At 38.7% G+C, this 18,930-nt stretch overlaps 1 protein-coding gene and 1 non-coding gene across 2 annotated transcripts in view; both read left to right on the top strand.

Moving 5' to 3' along the window:
- Nucleotides 1-18,930, top strand: part of USP32 (ubiquitin specific peptidase 32) — a 222,552-nt gene that overhangs the window by 155,516 nt on the left and 48,106 nt on the right. Inside the window, exons 12-13 of the mRNA XM_025361455.1 lie at nt 7,493-7,595; nt 17,013-17,205. Of these exons, the coding sequence (XP_025217240.1) occupies nt 7,493-7,595; nt 17,013-17,205 (296 nt within the window). The remainder of the gene's footprint in view (nt 1-7,492; nt 7,596-17,012; nt 17,206-18,930) is intronic.
- On the top strand, nt 11,776-11,907 carry LOC112610491. The gene has a single exon (XR_003116386.1).

The following is an 18,930-nucleotide window of genomic DNA, read 5'->3' as shown; positions in this document are numbered from 1 at the left end:
GTTAAGAAAAAAAATGGCTTTTAGGTTACAAAAGACAAGTTACTGGAGCCAGAGAGACATTTTATTATGATAAACGATGATATATGCACCCGCCAAAGAACCCTTCAGCCAACAGCAACAGAATACATATTCAAATGTACACAGAGTATTGTCTAGGATAGACCATATACTAGGTCAGCAGTTAGTCAGCAGACTATGGCATATTCGCCAACTTTGGCCCACTGCCTGATTCTGTACAATCTGCAAGCTAAAAATGTTTTTACCTTTTTAAGTGGCTTTGAGAAAACCAAAAGGGGATATTTTGTGACACCTTACAATTACATAAAATTCACATTTCAGTGAACATAAATAACATTTTACTAGAGCACAGTCATGCTCATTCAAAACCTTGGGGGAGGGAAATTCCTCAGTCTAAAAAGTATCTTGAAAAATATACAACTGAGATCATACTTAATGGTAGAACACTGAAGCCTTTTCCCATAAGATCAGGAAAGGATACTTGCTCTTGCCACACTTACCAACATTGTATTAGAGCTTCAAGCTAGTTAAATCAGGCAAGGAAAGGAAATAAAGGCATCCAGATTGTAAAGAAAAATTAAACTGTCTGTAACTGCAGATAACATGATCCTATGTGTAGAAAACCGAAAAGAATTCACAGAAAAACTGTTAGAATTAATAAAATGAGTTTAGCAACATGACAGGATACAAGATCAATAATTAAGGAATCAATTGAATTGTCATGTACTAGATAGAATAATTTGAAAGTACAATTAAAATGAAGACAACGGCTCCATTCACTATATTGTCAAAAGAAATCAAACCCATGGAAATAAATTCAACAAAAGAAGTGCAAGACTTGTGCATGTAAAGATACAAAGCATTGCTGACAGAAATTTAAGAAAATGTAAGTAAATGGATTTGAAAACTTAATGTTGTGAAGATGGCAATCTTCTCAAATTGTTCTGTAGATTCAGAACACACCCAATCAAATCCCAGCTTTTTTCTATAAATTGACAAGCTATTCCTAAATTGTATAGGGAAATGCAGAGAACTCAGACTAGCCTAAACAACTTCAAAATAATGGCAGAAAATGGAAGACTTAGACTTCCTGATTTCACAGTTTACCTAAGGATACATTAATCAAGTACTGGAATAAGTAGAATCATAGAGATCAGTCAAATGGAATTGACATTTTAAAAGGAAACCCTTGGCCAGGCATGGTGGCTCATGCCTGTAATCCCAGCACTTTAGGAGGCAGAGGTGGGCAGATCACTGATGCCAGAAGTTTGAGATCAGCTTGGCCAACATGGCGGAACCCGATCTATACTAAAAACACGAAAATTAGCCAGGCGTGGTGGCACACGATTGTAGTCCCAGCTACTCATGAGGCTAAGTCAGGAGAATCACTTGAGCCCAGGAGGTGGAGGTTGCAGTGAGCTGAGACCATGCCACTGCACTCTAGCCTGGGCAACAGAGTGAGACTCTGCCTCAAAAAATAAAAAAAGGAAACCCTTATGTTTTTGGTCAATGGTTATTTTTATTATCATTTTTATTATTTTTTAAAGATGTCAAGAAAATTCAGTAGAGAAAGGACTGACTTTAAAAAGAAAAAAAAATGGTGCAGAAGGAGCTGAGCCAGTAGTCCCAGCTACTCAGGAGGCTGAGACAGGAGGATCACTTAAGCCCAGGAGTTCACAACTTTAGTGCGAGTATGCAGTGATCACACCTGTGAATAGCCACTGCATGCCAGCCTGGACAGCATAGCAAGATTCTGTCTCTTTAAAAAACAAAAAAAAAAAGGTGCAGGAAAATTGGATATCCGTATGCAAACATTATTTTAGATCCCTTACCTCACACTATGCTTAGAAATGTACTCAAAATGGATTCCATATACCTAAACATCAGAGCTAAAAACATAACACTTCTAGAAAAGCAAATGTAGAAAATCTTTATGATTTGGGGGTAGAAGGTTTCATAGATATAACACCAAAAGCACAATTTATAAATGGGGGAAAAAGTGTAAGACATAGAAAAAATTAGAAACTTTTGAGATTCAAGAGAGAGCATTAAGAAAATAAATGCTACAGCCTCACAGCTCTAGAGAAAATATTTGCGAATTATATATATGATAAAGGATTTGTGTCCAGAATATATAAAGGACTGTTACAACACATTAAGACATCAAGAAAATCTAATTTTAAAATGCACAAAAGAGTTGAATAGACTCTTACTATACATGTATGAATCGCTAATATAAGTACATGACAAGATGTTCTGCTTCCTCAGAGAAGGCAAATTAAAAGCACAATGAGAGGAGTGACTCAGTGAAAATTACGTAGTGGGTAGCTCTAAGAGCCTGTCTCTCCACAGAAACATTGAAAAATAAAGAACTGCCAATTTCAACTTTGTCAGAACTCTGAACAAAGAGACAAAGATTTATAGAAACTAAGCAAATGTTGATTTTTTTAAAATTATAAAAAATTATAAAAATTATTTAAAAGCCTGTTTATATATTTGCCATTGCCTGGTTTAGTAATGGCAGCCTTGAAGATGGCAACCCACATGGTCCCTGGTTTCAGAGAGAGCAGAGCACACCTTATTTATAAAGAGTTGTGTTTGTCAGGCTGGGTGCAGTGCCTCACATCTGTAATCCCAGCACTTTGGGAGGCCAAGATGGGTGGATCAGTTAAGGTTAGGAGTTCGAGACCAGCCTGGCCAACATGATGAAACCCCGTCCGTACTAAAAATACGAAAAATTAGTTGGCCATGGTAGCGCACACCTGTAGTTGCAGCTACTCGGAAGGCTGACGCAGGAGAATCACTTGAACCCGAGAGGTGGAGGTTGCAGTGAGCTGAGATTGCGCTACTGCACTCCAGCCTGGGTAACAGAGCAAGACTGTCTCCAAAACAAAACAAAACAAATAAAAACAAATTGTGTTTGTGTAAACAGTCTGGGGCTACCAGAAAAGCTACTGGAAGATGCTCAGCTATGTTATACTTAACTCAGAATTTACCCAGGATGGAAAAGCAGGGGCATTCATCAGAAGTTCTGTAAGGCACACGAACCAGCCACCTGCAGTCACCTGGGGTAAAAGATTTTAATTGAGGCATATAATAGAATGCTGAAAGTCTTGGGAGTGGTGGGAACTTGAGTTTCCTTGGGAAATTAGGGTACCCAAAAGCACACTGTACACTGGGTAATTTAGAAAGCTTTGCACATGCCGACAACAAGATACACAGTCAGAAAATACCTTATAAGACCCCTACAGTTTCACCTCTGGCTGAGCTTCTAGACTAAGAGTATACAGGTAGTGAAGGCTAAGGCATAGTTGTAAACCACTGTAGGAATGCCCCAGCACAGCGTCATTCTGCAAAGACAGTAGTGGTTTTTGTCTTTGTCTCTCTGTCTTTGTCTCTCTCTCCCTTTTTTCTCTTTCTCTTCCTCCCTCTCCCTCCCTCTCTCTTTTCCTCTCTCCCTCTCCCCGCTTCTGCCGTTCTAAGAAATCACTGTCGGAATACCAGCTTTTCGAACACACGTTAAATGAAGACTTAAGAAACTACACATAACAAGGAAGACAGACTTTATAAAAATATTTTAGAAAAGTGACTAAACAAATAACTATAGCAGTCAACGAAAGCAAATCCTGAGGTGGAGGGAAATATGATTAGTTCTAGAGTTACCATTAATGCTCAAAATGTTGTTCTCAACAAAAAATTGCAGAAACAAGAAAGTGTGGTCCCTTCACAGAGGAAATTAATAGAAATTATCTTTGGGGAAGCACAGTTATTGGACTTAGTAGACAAACATTTAAAATCAATCATCTTAAATATGTTCAAAGACGTAATGGAGGTGATGGACAACAAACAAAAGGAAACCAGGAGAAATGGCTGGGCGTGATGGCTCATGCCTGTAATCCCAGCACTTTGGGAGGCCAAGGTGGGCAGATCACTTGAGGTCAGGAGTTCGAGACCAGCCTGGCCAACATGGTGAAACCCCATCTCTACTAAAAAATATACAAAAATTAGCCAGGTGTGGTGGCGGGCTCCTGTAATTCCAGCTACTCGGAAGGTTGAAGCAGGAGAATCCCTTGAACCCGGGAGGCGGAGGTTGCAGTGATCTGAGATTGTGCCACTTGCACTCCAGCCTGGGCAACAGAGTGAGACTCCATCTCAAAAACTAATAAATAAATAAATAAATAAAGGAAACCAGGAGAATGATATATGTACAAATAGAGTGTATCAATAAAGAGAAAGTATAAAAAGGAACCAAACACAGATTTTGGAGCTGAAAAGTATAATAACTGAAATGAAAAATATATTAGAGGGGTTCTCCATCAGATTTGAGCAGGCAGAAGAATGAATCAGAGAAGTTAAATAAAAGTCGATTGAAATTATTGACTGAGGAGCAGAAAGAAAACAGAATGAAGAAAAATGAACAGAACGGAAGAAACCCATAGAACAACATCATGTGTGTCAACATAAGAATCTTAGGAAAGCAGAGAGAAGGAAAGGGCAGAATATTTGAATAAATAATTGTCCTAAACTTCATAAGACATGAACCTACACGTTCAGAAAGCTCATTGAACTTCAAGAAAGATAAACAAAGTGATCCACACTGAGAAGCATTATAATGAAACTATTTTACAAAGCCAAGAACAAAGAGAGGATCTTGAAAGCAAAAGAGAAGCTACTTGTCCCATAAAATGGATCATCAATAAAATTAATAGCATGTTTCTCATCAGAAAGCATGGAATCCAGAAGTGAGTGGGGTGACAATTTTTTTAAAGAGCTGAAAGTGGCGGAAAAACTGTAACCAAGAACTCTATATCTAACAAAACTTTTTCCTCAAAAATTATTTAAATTTTGCAATGGAATGTTAGTTGTAACACCAAAAGCATGAGCAACCAAAGAAAATACTGCATTTCATCAAAATTTGAAAGTTTTTTGTTTTGTTTTGTTTTGTTTTTTGAGACAGTCTCACACTGTCACATAGGCTGGAGTGCAGTGGCACCATCACAGCTCACTGCAGCCTCAAACTCTTGTGCTCAGGTGATCCTCCTGCCTCAGCTTCCTGAGTAGCTGGGACCACAGGCGTGCACCACCACAACCAGCTAATGTTTGTATTTTTTGTAGAGATGGGGGTTTGCCATGTTGCCCAGGCTGGTCTTGAACTCCTGGGCTCAAGCGATTCGCCTGCCTCAGCCTCCCAAAGTGCTGGGATTACAGGTGTGAGCCACTGTACCTGGCAAAACTTAAAACTTTTATACATCAAGGGATATTATTTTTAAAACAGAAAAGACCACCTATAGAATGGGAGATAATATTTTAGAAACATACATCCAATAAGGGTCTAGTAACTAGAATACATAAAGAACTCCTACAGCTTAACAACAAAAAGCAAACAACCCAATTTAAAAATAGACAACTAAAAATAGACTTGAATACATGTTTCTCCAGAGACATTCAGTGATCATTAAGCACATGAAAAGATGCTCAACATAATTAGTCATTAGGGAAATGCAAGTCAAAACAATGTAATTCTGCTTCTCAGTAAGATTATTAGAATTTTTTAAATGGAAGATTTTGGCGAGTAGGGAAATCAGGGACTCATATATTGCTGGTAGAAATGTAAAATGGTGAAATCACTGTGGAAAACAGTTTGGCAGTTCCTCAGCAAGAATTTCCATGTACCAGCAATTCTACTTCTAGGTATTTACCAAAATAATTGAAAACAGGTACTCAAATACTTGAACACAACTTTCATAGTACCACTATTCACAATAGCCAAAAGGTAGAAACAGTCTGTACATCCATCAGTGGATGAATGGTTAAACAAGATGTTGTATATACACACCATGGAATATTATTCAACCATAAAAAGGAATAAAGTACTGATACATACTACAACATGGTTGGACCTCACAAACATGTTAAGTGAAGGAATCCAGACATAAAAGGTCATGTGTTGAATCATCCCATTTATATGAAATATCCAGAATAGGCAAGTCAATAGGTCCAGACAGCAGACTGGTGGTGGTTAAGTTCTGGAGGGAATGGGGAATAACTATTTAATGGATGACTTTTTAATTGAGGTATATGGAAATGTTTTGAAACTTAATAAGAGGTGATCGCACAGCATTTTGGATGTACTAAATGCCATTGAATTGTATGATTTGAAATAATTTCACGTTATGCCATTTTCACCTCAAAAATAAATAGTTTTTGGTTGGGCACAGTGGCTCATGTCTGTAATCTCAACACTTTTGTGAGTTCAAGACCAGCCTGGGTGACATAGTGAGACCTTGTCTCTAGTTAAAAAAAAAAAAAAAAAAAAAATTAGCTGGGCATAGCAGCGCACATCTGTAGTCCCAGATACTTGAGAGGCTGAGGCGGGAGGATTGCTTGTGCCCAGGAGGTCAAGGCTGCAGTGAGCTGAGATTGTACCAGTGCACTCCAGCCTGGGCTACAGAGTGAGATTCTGTAGATAGATAGATAGGTAGATAGATAGATAGGTAGATAGATAGATAGATAGATAGATAGATAGATAGATAGATAGATAAATAGATAGATAGATACATACATACATACATACATACATACATAGAGAGATAGACAAGGTAGATAGATATGGTAGATTTTGTTTTATAATCACAGTTTAACAGTGCTTCACACCCACTAGAATTGCTGATGGGAATGTTAAATGGACAGCCACTTTGGAAACTGACTTGCCAGTTTCGAATGTTCTTTAGGTGTTGTATGGATAAACAAAATGTAATAGATACATACAATGGAACACTATTCAGTAATAAAGCACAAACAACTGATATCTGCCACAATAATAAATGAACCACAAAAACATGCAAAGTCAAAGAGGCCAAATTTTTAAAAGGCCATGTGTTTTATCATTTTATTTATATGAATAGTTGAGAAAAGACAAATCTGTAAGAGACAAAACATAGATTAGTGGTTTCCTGTTGCTGAGGGTGGTAACAGGAATTGACTAAAAGTGGGTACAGGGGTCTTTTTGGATTAATTGAAATGTTCTAAATGTTCTCAAACTGATTGTGGTGTTGGTTGCACATATCTATAAAGTTATCAAAATCACTGAGTTGTACCCTTCAAATAGGTACGTTTTATATTTATGTAAATTATTCCTTAATAAGGCTGTTTTGAAGAACATCATTGGTTACATTCGGCAAAAAATGTAATTAATTAATTGGGAACACCAGTTGTTTTTCTAATTTTTTTTAATTTTTAATTTTTTCCTAGAATCTTTTCCTGAAGTAATTGTTCTTGATACTAGCCTGTGACTCTTGAAATTGGTTTATCAATAGAAACAGTATTGTTTTACTAATTGGATTTTGGCAGTCTCTCCTAATTACGTCTAAATGTTTCGTGGTTTTTCTTATGAAACTTCTAACGATATTTTTGTGCGTCACCACCTATTTCATACAACTTTATTTGATGTATTTAATTTCTTTTGTATGTACAGAGGATGGTTAGAACGAGAGAGCAGGTATGGTCTGCAACCAGGACACAACTGGTTTATCATCTCCATGCAGTGGTGGCAGCAGTGGAAAGAATATGTCAAATACGTGAGTTAGATTCCTGTCTATTTACATTTTTCACAGATTTTCAACTCCGTCAGTCTTCCAGCCAATAATAAAATGCTGTAACTACCAGCCAATAATAAAATGCTCCAACTTAGATAAAGATTCAAAGGGAAAGGAAATGAGTGTTTATATGATACTTGCTATGGGTAAGGCTTTGTGATTACACTTCCACATACATTTCTTCCCTTGCAACAACCCTAAAAAAAGATAATATTGGGCACGGGGGTACCTGTATATATCACATACCTCATGTCTCATTTAATTCTCATACCACCCTGTGAGGAAGATAGTATTATACCCATTTTACCTTTGGGGAACCTGGTGCTGAAAGTAAAAGTAACCTGAATATCGTGATCAGTGTAGAAGATCTGGGATCAAACCTAAGGACTGACTTTAAAGCTTATATTCTCTCAACTACATCATTTACATTGTCCTTTATTTCACCTTTTCCATTAAAACGGAAATTTTTTCAGAACAAGAAAACTGAAAAGAATAATGCCCAGAATCAAATATTTGCCTTCTTCGAGAGCCAGCTGATATATATACTCATTGCCAAATGATCAATAACCAAAATTCTAATCATTTGATTCCTATTTTCCTGTATTTCTTCTGTCACTGTTTATTATCAGAATATTGGTAGTTACATACTTTTTACATTATCTATCTCATCATTCTTTCTCATCCTTTTTCCATTTTGCAAAGTTTATTAATGTGTTTTCACATGTAAAATATATTAATTGGGAAGCACGGGCTTTGGTGTCTCTGAAGGAATAAAAAGTAGGCAGATGACTTCCTGGACCTTTTAAGTAGATAATGATGGTGTATGTGGGTAGAAAATGAGAACATTGGGGTGCAGCATCAATCATTATTTTGAAATACTTTTTTGGTTTTTATATTTGTAGTTTGGCCTTAGATTGAGTGGTTGTTAATGTTTTAATGGGTATAGACTCAAAGAATAACATAGTTTTGTCTTGGATGTATTACGTTTTGTTTTCTGTAGGAACACAATAGACGTCTTACTCTTAGCAGCATGTCCCTTATAAACAGACTGAACTGCACTGATAAGAACATGAACCTGGTTTGTTGTTGCCTACCATAATCCTTTTGTGCACTAAAGAAATTTGGGGAGGGTAGTAAGGGAGAGGTGTACATGGGAGAATCTACATTCCCTTCTCCACTCTGGCATTTGATATTATTTTCTAGCATGCGTCTGTCAAATGCAAACTTTAAAATCTACTTAAGAATGAAGTCTGGCTGGGCCTGTAATCTCAGGACTTTGAAAGTCCCAGATAGGGGGATCACTTGAGCCTAGGAATTCAAGATCAGCCTGGGCAACATAGTGAGACTCCATCTCTACAAAAAAATTTTTTTTTTTTTTTTTGAGACGGAGTCTTGCTCTTGTCGCCCAGTCTGGAGCACAGTGGCGCGATCTCGGCTCACTGCAAGCTCTGCCTCCCAGATTCACGCCTTTCTCCTGCCTCAGCCTCCTGAGTAGCTGGGACTACAGGCACGTGCCACCACGCCCAGCTAATTTTTTTTTTTGTATTTTTAGTAGAGACAGGGTTTCACTGTGTTAGCCAGGATGGTCTCGATCTTCTGACCTCATGATCCGCCCTCCTTGGCATCCTAAATTGCTGGGATTACAGGCGTGAGCCACAACGCCCGGCCCAAAAATTTTTTTAAAAAATTAGCCAGGCTTGGTAGTGTGCATCTGTAGTCCCAGCTACTTGGAAGGCTGAGGTGGGAGGATTGCTTGAGCCTGAGAGGTCAAGGCTGCAGTGAGCCATGATCGCACCACTACACTCCAATTTGGGTGACAGAGCAAGACCCTGTCTCATAAAATAAATGAATAAATAAAGGCAAACTTAGAGTTAAAAGAAACCTGAGAAGAGAGGAGTTTCGCTTTATATGGAGAGAAAGGAAGCAGAGAACTATGGGAATTTATTCAATAAGATGGGCAAAAATGTAACAGCAGTACTTTCTGAAAGTGCATATTAATTAGAAAAGTGTTTTTACTAAATAGAGAACTATGGCAACTTATTAATAAGGTGGGGGAAATGTAAGTTGACTAATAATCCTCTGAACATGTTTTAATTAGAAAAGTGTTCTTTTCTAAAAATAACCTTTTAAATGCAAATAACTGCACACTGACAGATTTTTTAAAAATGTTTTTAAAGTGAATTCAAGTAACCTTTTTAACAAAGTGACATTCTGGGCTTTGTTTCCTCCATTTGTAAAATAAGAGTAATAATAATAATCTCCCTCATGGTGTTAAAAGGATTAAATGAGTTTGATGCATGTTAAGTGTTTTGTTGTTTTTGTTGTTTGTTTGTATGTTTGTTTGTTGAGGCAGGATCTTCCTTTGTTGCCCAGGCTGGAGTGTAGTGGCACAGTCATAGCTCACTACAGCCTTGACCTCCTGGGCTCAGGCAGTTATCCCACCTCTGAGTAGCTGAGACTCCAGGCATGCACTACCACACCTGGCTAATTTTTTGATTTTCTATAGAGATGGGGTCTCACTATGCTTGCCAGGCTAATCTCGAACTCCTGGGCTCAAGCAATCCTCCTGCCTTGGCCTCTCAAAGTGCTAGGATTACAGGCACCCAGACTCCTGTAAGTATTTTAAAATAGTGTCTGATACATAGTAAGTACTAAATAGGTAGCTATTATTATGAGAAACTTGAAAAACGTAATCGTAGTGAGCTTGGACTCTTGTCCCTTCCACTTGCTTTATGACCTTGAATAAATTGCTACTTCTTGCTCTACCTCAGGTTTCACATATAAACAATGAGATTAATAGTAATATCTATTTAAATAGGGATGTGAGAATTAAATGTGTTAATACATGTGAAGCACTTAGCCCAGTGCCTGGCAGATAGAAACTCTATGTAAGGTTAAAGGTAATAATGGTGATAGTAGTAGCAGTAGTTATATAAGGATTTAAATTTCTCCTTTCAGGCCGGGCATGGTGGCTCATGCCTGTTATCCCAGCACTTTGGGACGCCAAGACAGGCAGATCACTTGAGGCTGGGAGTTCAACACCAACCTGACCAACCTGGAGAAACCCCATCTCTACTAAAAATACAAAAATTAGCTGGGTGTGGTAGTGTATGCCTGTAATCCCAGCTACTCAGGAGACTGAGGCACAAGAATCGCTTGAACTTGGTAGGCGGAGGTTGCAGAGAGCCAATGTCATGCCACTGCATTCCAGCCTGGGCAACAGAATGAGACTCTGTATTTAAAAACAAAAACAAAAACAAAAAAACTTCAAATTTCTCTTTCCAGTCCATGTGGCAGCTTTGACAAATGCCTTGTTTTAAAAAAAAAAAAAAATTTGGGCCAGGTGCTGTGGCTCACACCTGCAATCCCAGCTCTTTGGGAGGCTGAGGCAGGCAAATCACTTGCGACTAGGAGTTCCGGACCAGCCTGGCCAACATGGTGAAACCCCGACTCTACTAAAAATAGAAAAATCAGCTGGGCGTGGTAGCGTGCGCCTGTAGTTCCAGCTACTTGGGAGGCTGAAGCAGGAGAATCTCTTGAACCCAGGAGGCAGAGGTTGCAGTGAGCCGAGATCATGCCACTGCACTCCATCCTGGATGATAGAGTGAGACTTCATCTCAAAAAAAAAAGAAAAGAAAATTAGTGTTGACATGTCAGATAATTTGATCTTACTCAGAGCTTCATCTGCCTACCTAAGGTAGTACTTAGCTTTAGTTAGTTTTTTCTCTTCATAAAATGATATATTTACTTATGTGAATTACTAATTGTGAGGGCAGTATGTTTCAAATACTGCCAAGACTAAATGGAAAGATCAGAGACCAAGGGATCAGGAAAAATGAGCCATCCTTTCTTAGAAGTGGCTAACCCCAGATTTGCTGATTCACTGGAGCATGAATAATTTGTGTCTCTGCTCGTGGAATCTTACCAATCTTTTCCCACTTTAATGTGTCAAGCTTTATTCTTCTATGTGCAATCTCCTATAAAAATTTAAATGGGGAAGAATGGTGGAATCTTTTTTGTTTATCATCATTGTAGTACATAATGTGTATGTTTCTTCCTTTTTGAGAACTAGGAAGGAGCAGCTATTACTATTCACATACAGATTTTCCTATTTAGTTATAATGTAACTTTAGAGCTACAAAGTACTTTAAAGCACCTTTCGCGCCTCTCTCCCATGGGCTGTGGGGGGGTCCCTGTTCTCCTCAGCCAAGGCTGGAGGCCAAGAGCAGCCCTCGAGGATCGTCGTCAGGACTGCCACGAGTGGAGCAGCCTTGTTTTCCTGCCTCAGACATGTGTAGTTGAGGGGGAAATAAAAGGAATGCAACACCTCTCTTCTCTGAATTTACAAACGAAGCTTCTGAGGTCCTTAGGTTTTATAATTGCCCAAAGCTGTATCAGACAATTATTTTATTACCTGATCTAGCACTCTAAAGCACAGTTTCCTGAGTCCTGCCTTAGTACCTAATCTGTTGCTCCATGCTGCCCTCTATTTTTCCAAAAGCAGCATTTCAGACTAGTGACATATGAAATTGATGTAACTGTTAGTTATTTAAGATCATTGATGCTTGTAACATACATATGTACAGGGCATAAAAAGTAGTAGTATCATCAATGGAGAAAAAGGTGAATCTTGACCCATATTTTAGAACACATATTCATACAACACACAGGGAATCCTAAAATCTCAAAATAGAATTCTCTTATATTAAAATAAGTACCTTGTCCTTTTGTGAATTGTTGACTCAGAGAAAGTGAGGAAATTTCTCTCTACAGGTGAAACTTTACCTATTTAGAAATCTATCTTCTGAAAACCAGGATTCTAGGATAATTTTGAATAGTTCCAGACCCCTGAAGTCAATAAAAACAAAACATTATCCTTTGATGTTTTAGAAAAACAAAAATTTCCACAAGCAGCCAGAAATGAACAGTCAAAAAAAGCTAGTGACTCTAAGATTCTGCAATATATAACTGTGATTCGTTTGTTCATCTTGTAGAAGGAAAGTGGTAATGAGATTAATTGGATGAAAGGGTTAGCTATTTCACTGAAAGTCAAGAAGGGTGGAAGGAACAAGAAAAATAAGCGTGTGGGAAGCAGAAGAAGGAACCTGAGTAGTGCTGACAGTTTCAGGCAGTGGAGAACAATGAGAGCATAAGATTCCTGTAATAGAAAAGAAAGCCAAAGACAATGAGAAGACAGACCACTCTAATTTGTTTGGAACATTGGAAGAGAAGCAAAGAAAAGCCCATGTTCTCCAAGTCTAAAGGGTATTACTTACTGTACCACGTTAAAAGCATGTGGTACAACCGCAGTTGCTAGAGGCATATGTTGCAGTCTCTGAGAAGTTATTACAATCATCCTGTTCACAAATTATTATAAAATTTAACCTAACAATTTTAATACCTGTTAATATTTTTATTATCCTGTTTTCTTGCCAGTGATATGTATAGATTTAACCTATGAACTGAGCTCTTCAGAATGAGAAACATTATTACAGGAATGGTTTCATTTACATTCTTTAGAAACATAGACACCATGTAAAATTTTCAAATATGTTAAAACATTTAAGATGCAATTCCAAATATTACTCCTTGAAATTCTCTTAAATGCCCATGTTAAAGGAAAACTTGAAGAAAATTGTTTGCTCAAATAGACCTAATCTTCCTCAAAATATATTACTACAGATTTTTTAGAAAGTAATTTGTGGTTGGGTGTGGTGACTCACGCCTGTAATCCCAGCACTTTGGGAGGCCAAGGCGGGTGGATCACCTGACGTCAGGGGTTCAAGACCAGCCTGGCCAACATGGCGAAACCCTGAAATACAAAACCACTGAAAATACAAACCACTGAAAATACAAAAATTAGCCAGGTGCAGTAATGCGTGCCTGTAATCCCAGCTACTTGGGAGGCTGAGGCAGGAGAATCGCTTGAACCCAGGAGGTGGAGGTTGCGATGACCCAACATTGCACCACTGCACTCCAGCCTGGGTGACAAAGCAAGACTCCGTCTCAAAAAAAGAAGGGGGAAAAAAAAGTAATTTGTAATGCATCAACTTTATATAAATGGAATAAAGAAGTGAGTATAAATTTATAAAGAGATTACCTGCCAACAGTTTGATGGTTATTGAAACATCATTTAAGATCATTTATAGCAAGACTAAAGTGATTTTTCTGGAGGAAAACAAAGTGACTTGGAAGACTTTTAATTTTTGTCAAAGGTGGCGCTGTTACTCTTTCAAAATGGTTTTACTATCTATCTTGCTCCATCTTTATGGGAAAGAAGCAAATGACCTGAAAACTAATTAAAATCTAAATCTTCTTCTAAAACACAAGTTCCAGAGCAAGTAGCCGATTTAATAACAAGTCAGTTTCTAAGCTCTCAGCATCTGGAGCACATTATAAAAACAAATGCATGAGACTATAATCCTCACTAGGGCAATAGTTATTAATTCTGGCTGCATATGTAGTGAGATCACATACAGAACTTCAAAAATGAAAAAATGCCTTTGGCCAGGTGACTCATGCCTATAATCCTAGCACTTTGGGAGGCCAAGGCAGGAGGATTGTTTCAATCCTCCAGGAGTTTGAGACCAGTCTGAGTAACATATTGAGACCCCATCTCTATGAAAACTTTAAAAATTAGTTGGGCATGGTGAAGCATGTGTGTGGTCCTAGCTGAGGTGGAAGGATCACTTGAGCTCAGGAGGTTGAGGGTATAGTGAACTATGGGCGACCGAGCAAGACCCTGTCTAAGAAAAAAAGAGCCTTTGCTATACTCCAAACCAAATAAACCAAAAAGTGTAAGTGAAAAAAAAGTTGAACTGATTTAAATAATAAGGCATGTGTGTTTATGGAAAACTTTCTTTTGAAACCTAATTTAACCAGGTGAGGTGGCTCACACCTGTAATCCCAGCACTTTGGGTGACTGAGGCAGGAGGATTACCTGAGGCTAGAGTTTGAGACCTACCTGGGCAATATAGTAAGACTCCATTTCTACAAAAAAAAAAAAAAGGAAGAGTTTTGCTCTGTTGCTGTGACTTGGCTCCCAAAGTGCAGGGATTACAGACGTGAGCCATCATCCCAGGCCAAAAATTGTTTTAATTAAAAAAAAAAAAAAGAAACCTAATTTAAATGTATTGTATTTTGTGTTGGTATGGGTTCCATATTACTAGAAAAGTGAGAAGCTTGATATTATCTTTAAGAAAATTAACACTTAGGACTAATTTATACTTCTTTTTTAACATAGATCAGTTTGGTTCTACTGTCTTGTCTACAGGGTTTTGATTTCTAGGCTGGGCACAGTGGCTCACGCCTGTAATCCCAGCACTCTGGGAGGCCGAGGCAAGTGGATTGCTTGAGTTCAGGAGTTCGAGGCCTGTATGGTGAAACCCCATCTCTACTAAAAATACATCAATTAGCCGGGTGTGGTGGCAGGCACCTGTAGTTCCAGCTACTCAGGAGGCTGAGGCAGGAGAATCATTTGAAGCTAGAGGCAAAGGTTGCTGTGAGCCGGGACTGCACCACTGAACTCCAGCCTGGGCAACAGAGCTTGACTGTGTCTCAAAAAAAACAAAAACAAAAAAGAAAAAAAAAAGAATTTTGACTACTTTGGTGAATCATCTAAAAAAAATTGATGGTCCAAAATGCATATGTAATATAAATATATAGATTCCTAGTTATTAATCATTTTTTTAACTATGGTCACCATTTTTCTCATATAATGCCATACAATTAACTTACATAAATAATTTTGCCATTTTTACTTAAAATTTAAAAAAAATTTTGGCTACTCAAGTGAAGCAGTGGTAATGGACAAGGAACATAGAAATTTGTAACTGGTTGTGATTAATTAGTTGTTTAATCATATTTTCAAAGGAAACTTTGTCTTACTACTTTAAGTTAGAAAACTCGTGTCCGCTGGGCACAGTGGCTACGCCTGTAATCCTAGCCCTTTGGGAGGCCCAGGCAGGAGTATTGCTTGAGGCCAGGAGTTCAAGACTAACCTGGCCAACATAGTGAGACCCTGTCTCAAAAAAAAAAAAAAAGTTATTGGGCATGGTGTCTCACGCCTGTAATCCCAGCACTTTGGGAGGCCCAGGCAGGCAGATAACCTAAGGTCAGGAATTCAAGACTAGCCTGGCCGGTATGGTGAAACCGTGTTTCTACTAAAAATACAAAAATTCTCCAGGCATGGTGGCACGCACCTGTAATTCCAGTTACTCGGGAGGCTGAGGCAGGAGAATTGCTTGAACCTGGGAGGTGGAGGTTGCAGCGACCCGAGATCGTGCCACTGCATTCTAGCCTGGGTGATACAGTGAGACTCTGTCTCAAAAAAAAAAAAAAGAAAAGGAAACTAGTGTCACTTGCCAGAAATAGAAGGCAATAATATTATTAAATTCCAGCTAGTAGTATTGTCTTTTGAAGACTGCTATTTAGGACTGTTCTCTCTTTGTTAAAAACAGAAATAGAGAAAATATCAAATGTTAGATTAGCATATTAGCACCATATAAACAATACAATGTTTGGTGAAAGCAGAAAAATATGATTTTTTTTTTTTTTTTTTTTTTTTTGAGATAGAGTCTCACTCTGTTGCCTAGGCTGGAGTACAGGGGCGTGATCTCAGCTCACTGCAACCTCCGCCTCCCGGGTTCAAGCGATTCTCTTGCCTCAGCCTCCCGAGTAGCTGGGATTACAGGAGCCCTCCACCACGCCCAGCTAATTTTTGTATTTTTAGTAGAGATGGGGTTTCACCATGTTGGTCAGGCTGGTCTTGAACTCCTGACCGTAAGTGATCTGTCTGCCTTGGACTCCCAAAGTGCTGCGATTAAAGGTGTGTTTAGTTATTGTAGAAAGTCACATAGCTATAAGTCATACATAGCAATGCCTTTCACTGTATGTACATATACCACTCATCTTTTACACATATATATTTTTTTCAGTCACAAGAACTAAAACACATAGTTATTGCTAAATGATGGAATCTGAGTACATGTGATATTTGTTTTCTTCATATATTCTATATTTTCTACATTGACCATGTAATCTTTAATAATAAAAAAATTATATACATTCATGTACTATGAGAAGGAAAAGAAGAAAAAAATGTAAACTTTATTTACTTTTAATGTTAAAAAAAGGCTTCCAACAGAATAGAGTTTAATTACTTTATGTGGCACAAAATCCTTCACAGTCTGTTTTGTCTACCTTGCCAGTTTTATCTATACACATACTTTTCCTCCGTAAAGAGATTAAAATTTAGCTATGTATTAGAATGTTTTTAAATGTCTGTGGCCCGCCATAGGAGACTTAGAAAAGTAGATAATTGTGAGATTCGTTTCTGAAGACTACGTAGTTGTCAGATTATTAAACTTTGCTTCTTATTCTCTGGTTTCCTGATTTTAGGATGCCAACCCTGTGGTAATTGAGCCATCATCTGTTTTGAATGGAGGAAAATACTCATTTGGAACTGCAGTCCATCCTATGGAGCAGGTCGAAGATAGAATTGGAAGCAGCCTCAGTTATGTTAATACTACAGAAGAGAAATTTTCAGACAACATTTCTACTGCATCTGAAGCCTCAGAAACTGCTGGCAGCGGTAAATATGACCTATTCCCCTGAGGTTTATTGGTTTATTCCCCCTGGATAGGTCTTTTTTTTTTTTTTTTTTTTTTTTTGAGACAGAGTTTCACTCTTTCACCCAGGCTGGAGCGCAGTGACATGATCTCTGCTCACCGAAACCTCCACCTTCCGGGTTCAAGCGATTCTCCTGCCTCAGCCTCCTGAGTAGCTGGGATTACAGGTGCCCACCATCACGCCCGGCTAATTTTTGTGTTTTTTTTCAGTAGAGATGGGGTTTCACCATGTTGGCCAGGCTGGTCTTGAACTCCCGACCTCATGATCTGCCCACCTCAGCCTCCCAAAGTGCTGGGATTACAGGTGTGAGCCACCCTGCCCGGCCTCCCCATGGGTAGTTATTAAGGGAGTCTAATTTGACAGAGGCTGTAGTGAATAGGGTAATAGGAGATCAGGCTTCCATTAACGGAAATAAGTTTTAAATGAAATGGTCAATTGTAAAATTCTTGAATATATTAGTATTTTTACAAAGAAAACCTCTTTTCCATGTTATACTTCATTAAATATCTCAATATGGAAATATTTTCATTATTTTCTTTTGAGATAAGGTCTTGCTCTGTCACCCAGGCTGGAGTACAGTGGCAAAATCACAGCTTACTGCAGCCTCTGCCTCCTGGCCTCAAGCAGTTCTCCCACCTCAGCCTTCTAAGAAGCTGGGACTATAGGCACGTGCCACCATGCCCAGCTATTTTTTGGGGTTTTAATTTTAGAGATAGGGTTTTGCCATGTTGCCCAGGCTGATCTCAAACTCCCAGGCTCAAGCGATCCTTCAGCCTCAGCCTTTCAAAGTGCTGAGATTACAGGCATGAGCCATCACACCTGGCTATTTTCATTATTTTCATCAATCAAGCCCCATCTTTCCATATTGCTATTAAATTTATTTAGTCAGTAAATTTAAATTTTCAAAGATAGTCATCTCCAGGACTCTCTCTAGCTATAAACATACTTTAATTAAATTAAATGCACCCCATAGCAGATTCTATCTATATTTCAGGCCAAAATATGGAGATTATTTTGTTAAAATACTGAGAAAGAATTCAGATGCCTCCCATAATTCCCTTTAGGTCTTGGTATTTACCTAAAACTTCATGTTTCCATATCTACAGGGAAGATGCTATGGTATTTCTGTGGCCCAGCCCAATTGAGTTGATTGCTAGTATTGTGGTACAGTAGCAGAACCCTCAGTCTTACCCTATTATTTATTTGTGTACTTAAAGAGACAGGGTGTCACTCTGTTGCCCAGGCTGTATTGCAATGCCACGATCATAGCTCACTGTGACCTCCAGTTCCTGGGCTTGAACGATCCTCCTGTCTCAGCCTACGTAGTAGCTAGGACTGCAGGTGTACACTGCCACACACAGCTAATTTTTTAATTGTTTTGTAGAGATGAGGTCTCATGTTTCCTGTGCTGGTTGCAATCTTCTGGCTTCAAGCAGTCCTCCAGCCTTGGCCTCCCAAAGTGCTGAGATTACAGGCATAAGCCACTGCACCCAGCCTGTGTTATTATTTCTTTTTGTTGTTGTTGTTGAGACGGAGTATCGCTCTGTCGCCCAGGCTGGAGTGCAGTGGCGTGATCTCTGCTCACTGCAAGCTCCACCTCTCGGGTTCACGCCATTCTCCTGCCTCAGCCTCCCAAGTAGCTGGGACTACAGGGGCCCACCACCACACCTGGCTAATTTTTTGTACT

The sequence above is a fragment of the Theropithecus gelada genome, chromosome 16 (genome assembly GCF_003255815.1).
Source record: "Theropithecus gelada isolate Dixy chromosome 16, Tgel_1.0, whole genome shotgun sequence".
In the NCBI taxonomy this organism is placed as follows: Eukaryota; Metazoa; Chordata; class Mammalia; order Primates; family Cercopithecidae; genus Theropithecus; species Theropithecus gelada.
This window is presented reverse-complemented; position numbering and strand designations above follow the sequence as displayed.